Source organism: Thalia democratica, chromosome 5, assembly GCF_965202585.1.
Source record: "Thalia democratica chromosome 5, ktThaDemo2.hap1.1, whole genome shotgun sequence".
In the NCBI taxonomy this organism is placed as follows: domain Eukaryota; kingdom Metazoa; phylum Chordata; class Thaliacea; order Salpida; family Salpidae; genus Thalia; species Thalia democratica.
The window spans coordinates 43,432,811-43,451,467 of NC_139169.1; the positions used below are offsets into that span (position 1 = coordinate 43,432,811).

General features: G+C 24.7%; 2 protein-coding genes across 2 annotated transcripts in view; one reads left to right on the forward strand and one right to left on the reverse strand.

Moving 5' to 3' along the window:
• The window catches only part of LOC145835515 (large ribosomal subunit protein eL33-like), a 199,087-nt gene that overhangs the window by 121,780 nt on the left and 58,650 nt on the right, over nucleotides 1-18,657 (reverse strand). The window lies entirely within an intron of this gene.
• On the forward strand, nucleotides 2,646-11,755 carry LOC145836566 (uncharacterized). The gene is made up of 8 exons (XM_082944359.1): nucleotides 2,646-2,713; nucleotides 5,001-5,141; nucleotides 6,913-7,022; nucleotides 8,987-9,110; nucleotides 9,473-9,532; nucleotides 10,033-10,080; nucleotides 10,921-10,998; nucleotides 11,208-11,755. The coding sequence occupies exons 3-8, from the start codon at nucleotides 7,005-7,007 to the stop codon at nucleotides 11,753-11,755; spliced, it is 876 nt and encodes a 291-aa protein (XP_082800485.1). The 5' UTR covers nucleotides 2,646-2,713; nucleotides 5,001-5,141; nucleotides 6,913-7,004.

An 18,657-nucleotide genomic window follows, 5' to 3' on the forward strand; every position in this document is an offset into this window, starting at 1 on the left:
GTTTTTTAATTAGTTTTCAAGCGAAGAATTTCAAAACAATTTTAGTTTTAATTTTAAAAACTTTGATAACACTTTTATTTTCTATAGTTATGATTCGACAAATATATATTTTATTAGCAATAAAAATGCTATTTGAAACACCAAATTTAAGAACATAATGTATTCATATATGTTTTGTTTGTTTAATATATGTAAAAAGAAACTTTTAATTAGTTGCAAAAAAAACTATTGAATTTAAGTGTTACATAATGATAGTTTATACTAACATTACACAACTAATATCTGTTAAGAATTTACGTGTTATTTTATCAATTTGAAGAACACTGTGCATTTGAATGATAAATTCTTTATGTGTAGTAAACAGTCGACTGTGGTTGTTGGTATAAAGTCACTAATGATATAAATTTTACTGTGACTACTTAACTTTAGTTTTTACTTATTAGTTACTTTATCTAATTTTATCATGTTTTATGCTTATGTTGTAGCAAATGTTGAATGTTGGTGCAAAACATTATAAGTTTAAATTAAGTAGTATTGTAAAATTAAAACCTTGTTCTACTAAATAAAACCACAAAAACGCACCTTAACTCTAAATAAGTTTGTATTCAGATAAATATAAAATACGTTAAATAATGATAAAAAAATCATGTTCTATGTAGACCAAAATTGTGTTTATCTAAAAATATTATGTTTAAACAGCTTAAGACTAATTGTATGATTTTTGTGTTTAATTTGCTAGTTTTTCTATCTCGGTTTTATTCTAATTTTAAGTTTTTACATATGTAAAGCTTAATCTTTTTTTTTCATATATAAACTTTATTTCTTTAAGCTTTTATGAAGTTGAAAAAATATATTTAGTTTTTATTATAATCAGTCAATTTAACAAATACATTTTAAAATTTTTGTCTTTTTGAAAAAAAGAGATCAAAATTATTAAATAAAAAACTTTAGATTTTACTTTTTGATAGGTTATTAAGCTAGTTTTTTAATTAGATTAAACATATTTTCTTATGAGTTTTGTTTGAAAAGAAAAGTTTTTACATTTTAAAAGAGACATCTGTTTGTATTTTAAATTTTGTATAAAGTACATAAAACTAGATAACGAAACAAAGTAACATTGAGTGTATTAATACTTGTTATTAATTTAGCTATTAAAGTTTGTGTACAAAATATGGAAAGTATAAACAAAGTTTGTACTGAAAACAAACCTTTTAAAAGTTTTCAAATGTTTTATTTAAGTTGACTTTTAAAAAGTTTATGATAAATTAACAGTTGTTTAGTTTTCTAGATAAACCATGAATATTTAAAAATTAAATTTAATTTCTTATTTATCTATGGGTTTAACTTTACGTAGTATAACTTTGTAAACGTTTATATATTTTTTTTTATCGACTATTACCGACTATTATTCTACCAATACTTAAGCGTCATTGCAGGATCGATGACAAACAATAAATAAATACAAAAATTTTATGTTTTTCTACATACTGCCTTCATTAAATATTGTTGATTTAAATAGATAATTATTAACATATAAGTCGATGATTGAATACACATTTTTAGTTTTTTTCTCTCTCTCATTTCAGGGAAAAGATTTTAAATAAAGCAGTTTACAAGACCTTATATACTTTTTACTGTAATTTTGTGTATATCTTTTGTTCAATTATAACAAGTAGTAACTTTCTACTTGTTTCAAAAGTTAGTATAATCAGAAAAGCATTAATAAAAAACTGGTACTCAGAAATTGAACATAAGAAATCAGTATAGTACAAAGGGTAGTAGTAGCTTACCGTTGGAAAACATTAATAAACGCACAACTAGGTCGCAAACCCAACCTCATCAACCACCTAACTTGACCACGACCAAACCATCGGGTAGCGGTCACACAATGTAAAACAAAAAACTGGTTTTATAATTTTCTTCCAATCATTTTTAATTTTAGTACATTCTTATACGCTTGTAAAAACAAAACTAAAAAATAACATTATTAGCTTTCGAAATAAGTAATTCGTCAAAATTTAAAAGGAAATTCTTGAAATTAGTCTAAAGTTATTTTCAGTTATACTTTTGAGTGTGAGTTTTGTTTTTCTATATTTTCCCATAAGCCTAATCAAACTATTTTTTAAAGAGTTGCCACAATTTTTGTTATACATTTAAATTACTTCTTTTGCTCAAAAATTCGATAAAGGAAGCTTGACTACGCTGGTATAACTAATTCATTTTTAGTAAGTTAAAAATTTAAACAAAATAACGACTTAAGTTTTAACAGCTTGACAGCTTGGTTAGAAATTAATGTTTTTTTCAAAATCTAAAGTTAGATATTATTTATAAAAGATATAAAAACAGCATAGAAAAGTCATAACCGTTGATTTTTGTTGTTAAAGCTGTATACTTTTAAACTCTTTTTTTTATATAAAAAACTGTTTTTATTACCAGTATAAATTTAAATTAAACCATTTACATAAATCTAAACTGTTTAAAACAAAATAGAGTTAGACTTTACAGTAAAAATTCTAAAAGTGTGACTATATTTTTAACACCCGTTTAGTTACAGAAAATACATGAGTAATGAAAATTGTGCCTTTTCTATTTGTGCTAAGCCAAACTTTTTGCGAGATAGTCTCATACTCAGGGTTGAAGTTTCACTGTGAAATTGGCTGTCAAAACTTAAGGTATTTTAAAGATCCTCAAGGTGTGCCGTGTGTTGCAAGATGTTAGTTTTTTTTGGTATTTATTGTTTAGAAACTGGTGAATACTTTCAGCAAAGTCTTAGTAAAAATTCGAATAAAAACTATTTTGTTATTTAGTTGAACTTAGTTTGCAATTTTTTTTTAAATAAGTAGAAATTAAAAAGCAAATTAATACACTTGTGCTTTTTTCTAATTGTTTTAGTGTTATTATATCTGTGTTTCTAGTCACAGTAACATAGTAAAACTATCAAAATACCTAAAAAATAGAAAGTTGTGATAGTGTTTATTATATCTTTATAAATAGTTTGTGTTTAAGTTTAATTTAATTTGTGTTTTTGTTTTGAATAAAAAGATTTATGTTTTCATTGCTATAACAATATGCAAATAATAAGTATAGACTATTTTATTATGCTTGAAAATGTCATAATTTTTTTTTTCACCGAAACCTGGTAGTAAATAAAATGTTTAATTTGCACATTATTATTCAAATAAGCTCTTTAAATTTCAGTAAATTAAGCAATCTTTTTTAGTTATGCCAAAAAACTATTTTTGCTTAACTTGCTTTTATTGCTAAAATTACAAATTACATTTAATTACAAAAACTTTTAACAAATAACAAAAACTGTAATTACTATATAATTTATTAAAATTTAAAAAACCATATGTAACAAAAGCTAAAAAAGTTCTTAAGTAATTATATTAAGTATAAAAAACTCCCAAACAAGTGTTTAATCAATACATAGTTTTTTTGTTATTACTTTTATTGTACTTTTTAAGACAAAAATATGTTGTTTAGTTTGAACAATTATGTAAAAAAAATTGTATATTTTTAGCGAAAAAGAAATACCCTTTCCAACTTGTTTAATAATAGAACAAGTTTTGATTAATTAATAGTTGAAAGCATGTGATAAATTTTAACTATTGAAGAACTTATTTCTTATATATTAACATATGTTGTGTTAATTGCAATATTGTAAAAATACCTTTAATAAAAGAATTATTTAATGTATAGAACTAATTTGTATGTACATCTTAACACTCTTAAGTTATAGTAAATAAATAATCTTAAAAATTAAAAATTATAAAATTATTAAAAGTATTATGCAAGTTTTAATTAATTTCTATAACTTTCATTAATTATTTTCTTCCCTTGTGTGTTAGTTTTATAGCGAAAAATGCAAACATAAGTCCTCGAATACTCATGAAAATAAAAACATAAGTTAAGTAAACATACTTTATTAAAATAATATTAAAATCCAGTAAGTTTTTACTATCATACCAATTTTTTATTTTCTTAGTTTCCTAAATATAAAAGTTTGTGCATATTTATTTACTTTGCTAATACTTTTAAAAACAAACTCTTTCAATTTCTTTAAATTAAAGTTTTGGTATTGTGTTATATGTTCATATCAAAAAAGAAATTAGTAAAAAATGTTTTAAGTGATCCAATTATTGGTAGTTTTTCCCTTCATTTTCTTGTAAAGTTTATAAAATTTAAATACTGTTATACTTTTATCAAAAATATAAGCAATTTAAAAAGCTAAATGAAAATACATCTGTTTTAATAAGTAGTCCATTTAGTAACAACAACATTATAAACAAAATTATTTAATCGCATAAAACACACTTTTATTTTCTAAAATAAAACAAAAAACTAGTTTTTTTATTTATGCACTGTATTTAAAAACTGATTTAATTTTTCGATTGCTTTAAAAAAAAAGACAGTTTTTATTATGTATATTGTAAGCAAAATAGTTATTAAAGTAGTTTTCAACGACATATCTTTAAAAAAAGTTAGATAAAGAGGTTTTTTTTGTCATTTGTAACTTAAACAAACTAAATTTTTATTATTTATAACTAGCTATTTCTAAAAGGCTTTTCAGTCAATACATGATTGGGTGAGCTATTAAATATCTATCTTCATTTTTAATTACACTTACTTACTAAAACAATTATACTTTCTCAGAGATAACCTTATTTTTAATTGGTATTACTTTTCTTTAAAATATTCTTGGTTTAAAAAATTTTAGAAACATACAAATTTATTTTTACCGACTATACTTAATGTTTCAAAAAAAAAATGACACAGCTTAATTATAACATAACACTTAAGTAAACTAATTCTCAGTTCCTATATAAGTTTAAGTAAACTTAGTACACTTTTTTTATACTATAAACCGTTTTTTTAGTTTTGAATACTTAAAACACTAGTTAATCATTAAAAAAAGAGTCGTAAATCATGTAAAACTTAAATATATATACATAAGTTATTAAACTAAGTAATAAGTCTAAAAAACCTACAACTTTCAGATTTTCAGGAACTGCGAAGTACTAAAAAGTATAAGAAAAGACGATTATCAAAGCCTTCCAATACAGAACTAAATTATTATCTCTATCAAGTAAATAGTTTGAAGAATGAAATACACCTTAGACTTTCATGGAACTATAATGGTAAACTCATATTTTCATTGCGATATTTTAAATATTATAAAACTGAAGAAAAAAGATATTTTTGTAGAACTTGTCTTTTTTTTTGATTTTCACTACAGTGTAATCTAAATCAAATTTTTTTGGTAAAATTTTAATTTGGTCTACATAAAAACAATAGTATATAAAGCTTACAAAATATAAATTTAATTTTTGCTTATAGGCCTGTACGTACAATGAAGAACTTTTAAGAATGTTTTGTAGTGCTGTTGAATAGAATTAGTTTAGTTTACTATTTTCTATAATAGGGGTCGTAAAACTGCAGTATGTGAAGTATTTTTCAGATAATAACTACTTTTCTCAAAAAAATTTAGTTGTAGAAATTACAATCAGGCACTTATTTAATAATTATTAGTGCGTTATTTAAAGTTTAATAGCATCTTTGATTATAAAGTTTTATTTCTAATCGTCACTACAATATTTTTAAACTTAATGCAGCCCCAGAGCAGTTAATAAAGATGTTCGACAACGTTGCTGATTCTTGATCTATAACTAAACGAAATTAAAAAACGTTCATACTAGCTTTAATTAAGTTTTAGTTTTAGAATACGAGTTTTTAGCTAGTTTTTTATGGTCGATTTGTTAAAAAAAGACTTGGTTATGTTTTTTAAGCTTTATACAAAGTAAACTTTTCACTCACTTATGTATTTAAAGAAGTAGTGATAGATAGTATTTTATTAAGACTGGAATATATTTATTTAAAAGAAAGCTTGTTTTTTGTGTGTAATCTGTATGTAATTGTTAACAAACAAACACTCAACTAAAAATCTCTTTTTTTATACTGAATTTTTATAATGTTATAAATATAGTATATATTTCTTTTAATTTCATAATGGATCTATTTTAGTACTGTTTTAGTTGTTAACATAAAGTTTATATGACCATTTTTGGATAATGTTTTTTAAATCTACTTAAAACTTCCTTAATCTTTATATAATTTTTTCTTTTATATAGAAACGTTTAAAAACAAGCTTATAGATAACAAAGTAGTTATTTATCGGATCCGTAAAGTTGAGATATATTTTTAACAAATTGCATTTATATAGCTCTTCACTGGAATATTTCTAAACTTTTTTAATAATTTGTTTCCAATAAAATCACAAGTAAAAAACTTTTACAAAATTTCAATTTTCCAAAATTTTCAAACTTAATTATAGCCGATACTGTAAAACTTTATACCTTCTTTAGTTTTTATTTGTATGAAACTGTGAAACTTGTCTTCATGTTATATAAGCATTATTCTAATGAAGAAATATTGTAAATTTTATAGTTTTAAAAGTGTAAAACACAAAAAATCTAAAATAGTTTGCTATATACTTACAAGACGCCAAAATACTGTAAAAACTTTAACACTTTAGAATTTTCTAAAAATTTGTTAACAAGTTAGGTATAAAAACTTTAAATAGCCAAAACGAGTAAAGTAAATTCAATGATCTATCGGATTCGGATCTTGAATTTGTTAGATTACTTATTAAAGTTACTATTAATACTAAATATTAAATGTCTTTATTTGCTTGTTTTGCATACACAAACTTACTTTCTTATTTAGATTAGTTTATGAAAATGTTTTAGTTCATAACTAATAGAAAAAAAAAGTATTTTTTCAAAAAATGTATGCATTATAAGACACATTAAAAAATAATTAGTCTTATTTATCATTTACTTTTAACTTTTTATAGCAACTAACTTAATTTTTTTATACATTGTTAAGTATTAAGTAAAAAAATATATTAAGGTAAACTGACGAACAGAGGTTTTAAAGTATTTATTAAGTCTGTTGAAGACGAACACTCTTTCGCTATCAGACTTCCTAGACCTTTCTTGAATATGGGAGGTCAAATAAACGTTAGTATAATTATTATTTATTAGTATCAGAAGAAGTAAATTAACAAAGTAGGACATTTTTCAACACTTCTAAATTTAAGACGCTTTAGAAAATATGTTCAATTTTTACTGCTTTAGTAGTAAGTTTCATTAAACTAAACTACAAGTTTGCACTCTTGTTTTTGTTTCACTTAAAAAAGTCATTCTTTATCAAGCATTCACAGGTAACAATTACAAACAAAAAGTTTTGATGGTAATAATGACATGTAGTTTAATTAGAAGCACAACTTGTTTTACTTAACTAGACATTTACTAGTTAATCAAAAACAATATATAACTAATTTTCTAGATCATTATAAAAGTCTTTAATACTTTGATTTAAAAATGTACTGAAATACGTAAAAGAAAAGAAACTAAATAATCATTAATAGGGCCCATTACAAAAAATAGTTTAGTCCAAACATTTCAATGAAAAGCACAAGTATTCTGAACAAAAAAAGTATTTATATAAAAACGTCACAAACTTTTGTTTTTACATTTCTATTTAATTAGAAAATTTTAAACAAACAATTGTTATAAACTTAAATTGTTTTTAAATATAAACTTACTTCAACTTGCAAAATACTTAAGTACATTTGACGTTACTGAACATACAGTTAAACTTAGAAATAACTAACACAATGATTATGAAAACAACAGTGTTTTTTATTTTTTACACATGGTGAAGGATTTTGTACTTCGGTTTTGTTAAAAACCTAACTTTTAGTCTGAAAATATACTAATTTTAGAAAAACTTAAGTAAATTAGATTCAGATAATTTCATTTAAACTTTTTTCAAATGTTTTTTAAATATCAAAATAAGACTATGATGGTAATTTTTAATAATCTATGTATTTTTTTACTGATTTCAACAAAAAACAGATAATACTTTAAAATTTAGATAAAAAAAAAATAATAAATAAAAAATTAACAATTAAAATTTATGTTTTCTTTAAGAAGTTTTAAAGTCTGTTTTAGTTCAAGGTATTTTTGTCTAGCATTAAAAAAATTTCAGGTTTGAATTTACAAGTCCAGGTCCATGTTTGACCAGGGTCGAAAAACTTTGTACTGCAACTTATTCTTTATATAAAAATAATCATTGAAAACAAGCTAGGCTCTTTTTTATAACTAAAATTACAATATTTGTAGATTTGCTTAGAAATATTCATACAAGTCAAGTTTTTTCTTTATAAAAGCTACTTTATTAGTACATATATAGATCCTTAAAAACAAGGCGACCTTTGATTTTTTAGCTAGAATTTTTTTACACTTGGAAAATATCACAAAAACACCCTGTGCAAAAATTTAGATGATTTGAAGAAACTTTTAATTTGGCAAAATTAGATTTTCTGAAACCCACTAAAATGCAAATTATATGGGACCAAAGAATGCGACCTTAGAGTTTTTGCTGGAAACTTTTTTACGAGTGATAATTATCACAAAAATGCATTGTGTTCAATTTAAGACGATATAAGACGAATTAAAAACAATTTACAAAGATAATTCTTGATTTTCTGTAACTTTTATCGCTTTTTGTAAGTTTTCTTTAATTTATTTTTTTTTTTCAAAAATCAAGAATGCAACTACAAAACTACCTTTTAGTCGTCTTAAACTGTGCACAATGTGTTTTTGTGATAAATGCCACAAGTTTTAAGGTCGAGTTTTTTAGGTCCCATACTTTGCATTGCGGTGATTTTCAGAAAATCGAATTCCGCCAAGATAAAAGTTTCTTCAAACCATCTTAAATTTTGCACAAAGTGTTTTTGTGGTATTTACGAAGTGTTAAAAAAATTCTAGCTGAAAACTTAAAAGTCGCTGCTATTACAAGCACCCTTGAATTTAATTGTGAAAACAAAATTTAAAGACATTTTTTATCGTATGATAATTTAGAAAAGTTGCTTTTGGTAACTTTTTAAAAAAGAAAAGTTATTTTTTGTGTTTTTCAGGCATTGTTTTACTTTACTCACTGCTCACCAACCTACATTCCTGATTGGACTTACAACGTCTCCGTGACGACATTCAGCGGTGAGTCGAAAAATCTGAAGAGCGAAATCAGCCGACAAGTGCCCGGTCGGTGTTTTTATTTTATGATTTTTTTTGAACTGAAGGCTTAAGTAAATATTTGCTACTTTTGAAAGTTCATCGTAATTTAAATTATTGAAACAAATACTTCAAAATTTACTTGTAGTTAAAAAAACTACTGCTGATTACAGTTTAACTAAAAACTAAAAAATGTAAACGTCTTTATTATTTTAAATAGGTATTTTTAAATGTTGTTTTTAAGTTAAAGTTTTAACTTGCATGGATAAGTAATAAATTTAAACGAAAAAAGTTCAGTTCAGATAAATATTTTTTAAAGTAGTTAATTTCAAAGTTTTTTTTTTGTATATTTAACTGATAAAGCGTGTAAAGCTAGTTGTTGTATTTTACAGATTGCTGTTCTTTGATAAATCGCACTCGCCTGTATACCTGCCAACTCTCTCACTGCTCTAGTTAGCTAACTAATTAACCATTTCTATTTTTAAGTAAAACATACTTGCTTTTTTTTCTTTAAAAAAGTTTTTCAAATTATAGCTTTGTGCTGACAGTCGAACTTGATTTTATAGACTTCTTGAATCAAAGACAAAGTTTTTCTATATTTGCACATTTATTTGTGTTAGCCTAATGCTAACCTTAAATATTAGTAGGTTAGTAATTACTTTTTTACTTATTTTAAGTTAGTTATAAGTTGTAAAGTTAAGTTCTTGTCTAGTTTGTAAGTTAGTGGATATTAACTTGTTATCTTTTATCTACGACTATTCTTCAATTAAATAATAACTTATTTTAGTTTAAAATTTTGATAAGAAGTGAAATTTAATTTGTATTTTTGCTAAACTTTAAAAAGTATACCTAGTTGTTGGTTTTTATATTTAAAAACACTTATCAACATCTTTTTGTTCAAGTTTGAAAAAAGCTTTGCAAAGCACTTAAAAACTTATTTTATTTATTTTAGAAAAGGACAACAAATTTTACAAGGAAGTTCCTAATAACAATGATACTTGTGAGTTTTTAATATTTTTTTTTTTCATATTGTGTTATTCTTGTCCTTGACAAACCGTTAAACTATATACAAATGTTGTACGACTCTAAAGATTTTTCGTACACCAGTACCTAAACTAAATTATTTTGAGGTTTTTTTTTGTCGTTCAAAAACAATAAGTTTTATACAAAACTGGTACAGACCATTGTTTCTTAAATTTAGGTATTTCAAACTTAAAAAAAAATCTTATTTTATCTGTTAGAATTTTTGTTGAAAGTTTTGAACATATTTAAAACTATTTGTTTGTGATGAAAAAGTTTATCTTGTGTTTAAAATTATTGAACGTTATTTATGTAACTATCTCTTTTTATATTAAAGTACCTTTCAATTAATATCATATGCTTCAAAAAAAACATAAAATGTTTTACAAAAGCGGTGACTACTGATATTTTACTTTAAGCTTAATTTTTTTTATATTTAAAAGCGGATTTATAAGAAGAAAAAAAAAATTAACATGTAGTAAAACACAACTTACAATTAGAAAAAATATATATAGTTTTAGTTTTATTATTAAGTAAATTAAGACTCTTTAACGTTTTTAATTTCTACTTGACTGTGTAAAACTTTTTGCTTTACTTTACAAATATTTTAAGTAACTACAAACTTTTAAACAGCTTAAATGTCAGAGCTAAAAAAAATTTAACATAACAATATTTTTTGGTACATTTTACTTACATGTTACTTCAAATATAAAAGTTTATATGTTGTAGAAACTGCTTTTATACTAACAACCATTTTATAAATACAACATAATCAGCGCACTTTTTATAACAGACCAGATAATGTAGTAAAATTTTACAGATTTCAAATGGAAAAATGCCTTAACTGCAGTTCTTGTCGTGCTTACAACTGTTATAGCTAGTGCCGCCATATTTTTTGGTAGCTTTTAATTGTTTTTATATCTAAAGAAAATAACTTCCAAAATTAAAGTTTTGCTTAGTTCATAATTAAGCAACAATATAAAAGTTAATGCAATTTAATAGTTCGTAAAACTTAAATACCAAGTAACTTGTTTTTACTTATTTTTTTTGAGGAAAATCACTCAAAGCCAGCGCATTTGTTAATTAAAAGACTTATTTTTTTACCAGGGCGCATTTACTACAAAAATAAGAAACTTTTTAGTTCTGAATCATCTGCAGTCATACTAGTTCCTGATTCGAGCGAAGATGATTTGCAAAACTTCGCTAGTGATATTGCAGAAAAACTGAAAACAGACGGAAAGTATAAGAAAATATTCTACAAAAAATGGCTCAGCTCAGATGAAGAAGACACCAGAAAAAACTTGCTGTTTTTCAGACAATCGCTTGAAAACTGCAAGCTCGCGGTTTTGATGTCTGACGCCGTTGGCAAAGAGTCTTACCAAAGACTATTGGATGAAGAAAACTTTTCTGACAGAGCCACGGACTTTTATACTCTCGGCCTTTTCGCACTCATTGGTAAAAAGAAGTCCGAAGTTTGCACTAAAAGTTCAAAAACAGTAGTTTTTGCAGTTTACCGTGACACCAGTGAAAACTTACATGATCATTTAGTTTCCGCTGCTGACTATTCTTGCGATTTAAATATAACTTCTGAAAAAGATAAACTATTGTCTTTGTTAAAAAGTGAAAGTTTTAAAAAATCTACAGAAGTAAGGTAGAAGTTTATGTTCAAAGCAATTTAACTGCTTTTGTGTGACCTTTGTAGTTTGTTTCGTATTGTTTTTTTAATCATAAGTAGTTTTTATCTATAAAAATTATTTACAAAATGTGAAACTTTATGGTAAACAGTTACATTTACTTTTGCTGACATTTGAAAATAAATGTTTAATTTAAGAAAGGGTTTTTAACTCAATATCGTAACTTTAACTTTGTAAATTTTTGTAAATAAACCTTTGCCCCCGTTTTTAGATTTCATCCTATTTGGGAAACTCTAGTTTAGGAAATAAAAGTACATTCCTATAAAAATTTTTTAAGTTGTCTGTCGTATTGCAATAAAGCACAGTAAAAATAAAATTACCATTTTTTTTAATTTTTTGTTTTATTTAAAAAAAATTGTACTTTCTGTTTGACTTTTACTTCTTTTAATTTTTTATTTCTACACTGTGACACCATTTTAAAAATATATTTTTAACAAATGTTTTTAAAGTAAAGTTTGCTTAATAAATCTTTAACAAAATTTAAGGTATTTTTATCAAATTATGATTTATTTAAATTCGTAAAAATACATAATATACTTGGGTGATGTTTTTTGTTTTTTCCTTAAATGTAACTTTAATAAGTCTTTTAGTCAAAAATTATTAAAATATAGATAATTTTGTAGTTTTAACAAATTAAATGCTGTACTTTAAAATAAAAGTTAGTATTCACTTTAGTATGATCATTGTTGTAAGTATTTGAAAAACTATTTCTCCATTTTTTGTATACAAAACTAAAAGTCAACATCCGTTTTAAAGAATAGTATTTAGCTTTTTTGTAAGTATTCATAAAATGTTTAGCTGTTTATAATCTAATTTAATCAAAAATAAGTTTGATCACAGAGTATATCAAGTACTTTTAAAACTAATGGTATATGCTTACGATTGTTTTTTGTATATAGCAGTAACAAATATATATAAATTTACTAATTTTACATTATATACTTTTAGTACTATGTTTTAGTACCGATTATAAAATAAGTAGACAAGACAGTAGTCAGGTAGTTTATAATAGTAAATATATTTATGACCAATTTATCGACTTAATTCAAACTTCAATTAAACTCTGTATTCCACCTTATGCTAAAAATAATAAATGAAAAAAATATCCATCTAACATTAAAAATTTATTAAAAGAAAAACTTATTCTTTACAAAAAAAGTAAGAAAAATAAATCATTCTCCAAAGACTAAAAAATTAAATCAAAAAATACAATTTAGAATAAAAATAATACTTCTGCACTAACCCAAATTTTGAAAAGTTTTATAACTACGTTAAACCTAAAATTAAATTAAATATTTCATTGCCTCCCCTATTTGATCACCATAAAAACAAAACAGTAGTTTCAGATTTTGAAAGAGCCTAACTTTTCAATAAAAAATTTCAAATTTATTTAAACATGATCAAAATCATCAAAGTTTTAAGCAACCTAAAAAAATGCAAAGTGTTTTTATAAATTATAAAGACATTGAGACATCGACTAAGCACCTTAAAGATAAAATCATCAGAACGCCAGAGAAAACTCCACCTTATTTTATTAAGCATGCTATTCCATCATTAGTTTTTCGTGATTAATTATTTTTAATTGCTCCCTAGCATTGTTAGAAAATCTAAACAATAGAAAACATTTTATGTAATTCCAGTATAAAAAAAAAGGTATCAAACACGACCCATTAAATTATAGACCAATATCCTTAACCAGTACGTTTTCCCGAATTTTCGAATACATTATTTCTCAAAAAATATTTAATCACCTCTTCGACTTTAATTTATTAACACCAAAACAATTTGGCTTTGTTCCCCATCGATCATCAGGAATTCAACTATTGACATGTTTACATACTTTGTTAATAACTTACTTGAACAATGAATCAGTCACAGTGGTCTATACTGACATCAAAAAAGCATTTGACTCTGTGTCACACATTAGATTATTAAAAATTATGACTCAATATGGTTTTGATGATGACTTAGTGATATGGTTAAGCGAATTTTTAAATAGTAGGACACAAAGTGTACTCATTAAGATCCTCTGAAAATTCTTAGTGGACTACCACAAGGTTGAGTCATTGGTCCTAATTAGTGATGTACCGGACCCGGATCCGGACTTTTTTTTCAAACTAGAATCCGGCCGGAACCGGACCCGGACTTTTTTTTCAAATTAGAATCCGGCCGGAACCGGACCCGGACTTTTTTTTCAAATTAGAGTCCGGCCGGAACCGGATCCGGACTTTTTTTTCAAATTAGAATCCGGCCGGATCCGGATATCAGACAAAAATGGCAATATCCGGCCGGACCCGGATAGTGAGTCCGGTACATTACTAAAATAAACTAGCCTGAGTCAGAATGAGGTTTTTAAAAACTGAAAAAAAGAACTTTAATCTAATAATAAGTAGAACAGCTAGCCACAAAGTTTACAAATTTAAATGTTATTTACAATTAAAAATCTGAAATCAAGTTCATGAACAAAATACACTAGAAAATTACAAAATATTGAAAACTGGATCAGCTCAAACTCATTCAAAATATAAAAGAAAACTAGCCTGAGTTTTTATAAAAAAACTAAACTAGTCTGAGGCAGTCAAAGATTTTCTAAAATTCCCAAAAATTTTCAAACTAGCAGGGTTTCCACTGTTTAAGTAAATAAAACTAGCTAGAGTGAGTATAAACAAGCCTGAGTCAGAATGAGGTTTTTAAAAACTGAAAAATTACTTTAATCTAATAATCAGTAGAACAGCTAGCAAAGGTTGACAATTTGGTAGTAAAGTTGTGGACTGATTGTGGTACACTTAACTTATTAGTACTACCCATCATAATTAAATCCTACTTTATTTAATCAATATCTAACAAATACTAAATTCTAACTGAGACTACTTTCTATAATCAGACACGACAGTTTTGAGTGATGAATCTTTTATATAAAACACAACAAGAAATACTAGCATATACAAAATTATTTATTACTTTGGTAACACTTTAAAAACTGGAAGCTATTTAAATCTATATCAAAAGACTTAAAACAAAAAACTAAAAATTAAATAAAACTTTTAGTAAACAAGAAACTGTAAAATTTTTAATAAACTATTAAACTATAAACCTGGCTTAAATATTTAAACAATTAAACACCTGTTGAAATATTCACTTTTACGACAAAACACCACTACTTACAATAAGCATTCACAAAAACGTTCAAGATATTTTGTTGCTTCAAGCTACACACCAAACTAACTAACTGCTTACATATAAACTGCCTGTCATGTTCTGATGTTTTGTTGCATCAGTATTTAGTTTGAAACATTTCGTCATATGATTCTCATTGGCTCGTACATTCAACCGTATTAACTCTAAATATTCTCTGAGCTCGACTTTAAACAATAAATAATGCAAGTATTCATTCCAAAGTTTTCAATTTTACAACATATGTAAAGAATTGCATTTTATGAAATGTGTATTTATAGTTTAAATGTAAACAAATGTAAATTAGTCACGTGTACAAAATGAGCCAATCACGGTATGTGTTTAATTTTAACTGGCGAAAATGAATCTTATTAATTTTCACAGGGTTTTTTTTTGAAAAAATACTTTTCAGTATGCTCTTTTTTACTAAATAGATCCGGGTCCGGCCGGATCCTAACAGAGATCCGGCCGGACCCGGATCCGGACTTTATTTTCAAATTAGAATCCGGCCGGAACCGGATCCGGACTTTTTTTTCAAATTAGAGTCCGGCCGGATCCGGATATCAGACAAAAATGGCAATATCCGGCCGGACCCGGATAGTGAGTTCGGTACATCACTAGTCCTAATGGCTAAAAACAAGAAAACTTGATTTAAATCCAAAAAAATGCTAAGTTCTTACCATCAACAAAAATAGACCCTTCCCTATTAACCTTTTAATTAATAAAAATAATATACCAGCAGTTAAATTTTTTAAAGACTTAGGAATACATATATCTGAAAATATAAAATGGAACGAAAATGTAATTTATTTATAAAAAAATGCTCACAAATAATCTTATCAATTACTTAAAAGTTTTAAGACCAGTTCTGCTAGTATTCTTACTAAGTTATTTAAAATCTACGTTCGCCCTAAACTCGAATACAATACCCCAATATACTAAAAAATGTAAATATAACTTTAATAACAGTCAGTGGCAAAATTATTTTTTCTGCAGAACAATAAATATGTGGAATAGGTTACCACAGGATGTGGTTTCGTGTGGGAGGGTGGAACATTTTCGATTAAAACTATTAAAAAAAATTAAATAGTATAAACACAAGTAAAATACAGTAATTATCGATTAAGAATTAATTTTATATATTAGTATCACTAAGAATAATTTTTCTTCCCTACGCCTTCCGCCTACAGATTATAAGTTGTTAGATATAATTTTTTTAAATGTGTAATCTTTTATAGTCAATGCATAAAAATTTATTTCGTTTTGTTTTTAGTGCATACTAAGTTATAATTGATCATACAGGACTATTTGTTTTTAATTTTTTACTATGAAATGTTTAGTTTTTTAATTTTCATTGAATGTAATTTGTTTGTTTCTTTTTTCGTTTGTATTGTTTAAGCGGCTCAGGTTTTAATGCCCAATTCCATCTCCGCACAATAAACTCCAATAATAATAATAATAATAATAATAATAATATGACAGTCACAAATATATATATAAATTTTATATTTTTATATTATTAACTTTTAGTGTTCTATTTTGTTACCGCTAATTAAGTAAGTAGATAAGACAATAGTGTGTTACTTTACAATATTAAATATATATATTGTTTATCGAACGACAAAAAACGCTCAAAAAGTTTGGTCCAAGGACCTGGTGCACGAAAAAAACCTTTCGGTTATCGAGTCATACACCAGAACAGTTTAACGTCATGTCCAGGACTATATATAATAGACATAATATCTTAAATATAAATTACACAGGAATCGTATAAAACTCATTACGTTTTAAATATCAAAAAAAATTTTACCTAATTATTTTACGTAAAAAATATTTATTGTAACATTTTTAGAAGTTATTGATAAAATGAAACGCTGAAACCGCAAATCTTTAATCGATAATGATGTACTAGTGGATTTTTTAAGAACCTTATAAAAACTTAGAACTTTTTATAAATCTTCAAATTAGCACTGGTAATTATTTTATAACTGATAGTATATTGACCAGGGGCGTTAATAGACTTTTTCAGTGGGGTAGCATTTTTTTATTTGTTCAAAAACAAAGTATTTTCTGTGGTAGCTTTTAATAAACACTTAATAAATTTCAAATAATTTCTACTATACAATTGTTTAAAAAAATTTTAGCTACATAATTTTGTTTTAAATACTTTTCAAATAAAAAGCAAAATCTTTATAAATAATAAAGTTTTTTAAATTTTATTAAATCAATCAAAATATAAACTTAGGTCACTTATTGTTGACAAAGTGAAAATTTTTCCTTTCATTGTGAAGCTGATATGAAAAACGAAAACATTTATAAATAAAAAAGTGAACACGAGGACTAATCATAGTTCTAACTTGTCAGTTACTAACTTGTCTTAATATTAGTAAAACAAATTCAATATGTAAATAATTTGATAAGTCAAACATTTCCTGTTAAAATAATTTAGCTAGACATCATTTTTTTATCAAAAATTAGTTATGTTTTTGAATACGAAATTTAAGCAAAGGTGAAAATGAAACCCTTTGAGTTGTAATAATAATTAAAAAGTTTTTTTTTTAACAATTTTGATTGGCTTGTTTTGTATCAAAAGTTTTATTTTTCATATGTGCAACTTTTGGAGTTATGGAATTTTTGTAGTTTTTTTTTTCAACAAAATTAATTGAAAAACTACTTCATAATAGTTCAACATTATTCATATGCACAACTAAATCTACTTAAATATGTAAAGTCTTCGGTTAAGATTCAGCGGTTCTTAACCTTTTTTCATGTTTTACCCCATTTTGGAGAGTAATTACCAAATTTACCCAAAATATACAACATAGTGTTTAATTTGGCAAAAAAAAAACTTTTAAAACTTTAAGCTCATTAAACAGAAAAAATCCTAAAATTAAAAGAGTATACTTTAATTGAAAACACAGTTTAAACACAAACTTATAAATTAAACAGAGGTGTGCAAATTAAATATTTTATTAACGACCCGATTTCAGTGACAGAAAAACTGCGACATATTCAAGTAAAATAAAATACTAAACATAAACTGTTGTAATAGATTTAGCAAAGTTGATTTAAAAAGATACTGTAATGTTACTTTAAATGTGTTTTGTAATTAAAGAATTCTAAACAATACAAAAAGAACAATTATATGATAGACTTTTTAGGTTTAATTTTCATCATTTTCATGTAAAATTCTAATTTTTTAATAAATTTAAGTTATAAAAATGATAATGTAATCAAAAAAACGAGTTTGTGCTAATAGTATATAATTTTGATCTAAATAAAACTAGAAATTAGTTTTTATAGTATCAATTAATAGTCGACCTTCAATGGAAATCTAATAAATGTCTTATACATGATTATTATAAATTACTTTAAAGCCGAATTAAACAACAAAAAGCTAAAATAAATTACATAACAGTAAAAACATAGTTTGTACAGTTTTGAGTTATAAACATCTCATTTTTTATAAATTTTCAGCTAGCGAGTTCTAACAAGTAAGGAAAAAAAGTGTGTTCTTAAAAATTAATGACTTCTCTATTAGTTTCTCAAAGAAAATTAGAATCGAAACAATAACTTTAGAAAAGTTTTATTGCTGCAACTTATTTATAAATAAAAAACTATAATGAGCTTCAAATGATCAGTAAAATGTCTCTATAACTACAAATACTTAGAAATTTCTTACTAAATTT

What these genes read in the sequence shown, in the direction of transcription:
- LOC145836566 (XM_082944359.1), top strand. An exon ending in AATCAGCCGACAAGTGCCCG is followed by an intron (nt 9,111 to 9,472) that starts GTCGGTGTTTTT and finishes TGTATTTTACAG; the next exon opens with ATTGCTGTTCTTTGATAAAT. An exon ending in TCCTAATAACAATGATACTT is followed by an intron (nt 10,081 to 10,920) that starts GTGAGTTTTTAA and finishes AAAATTTTACAG; the next exon opens with ATTTCAAATGGAAAAATGCC.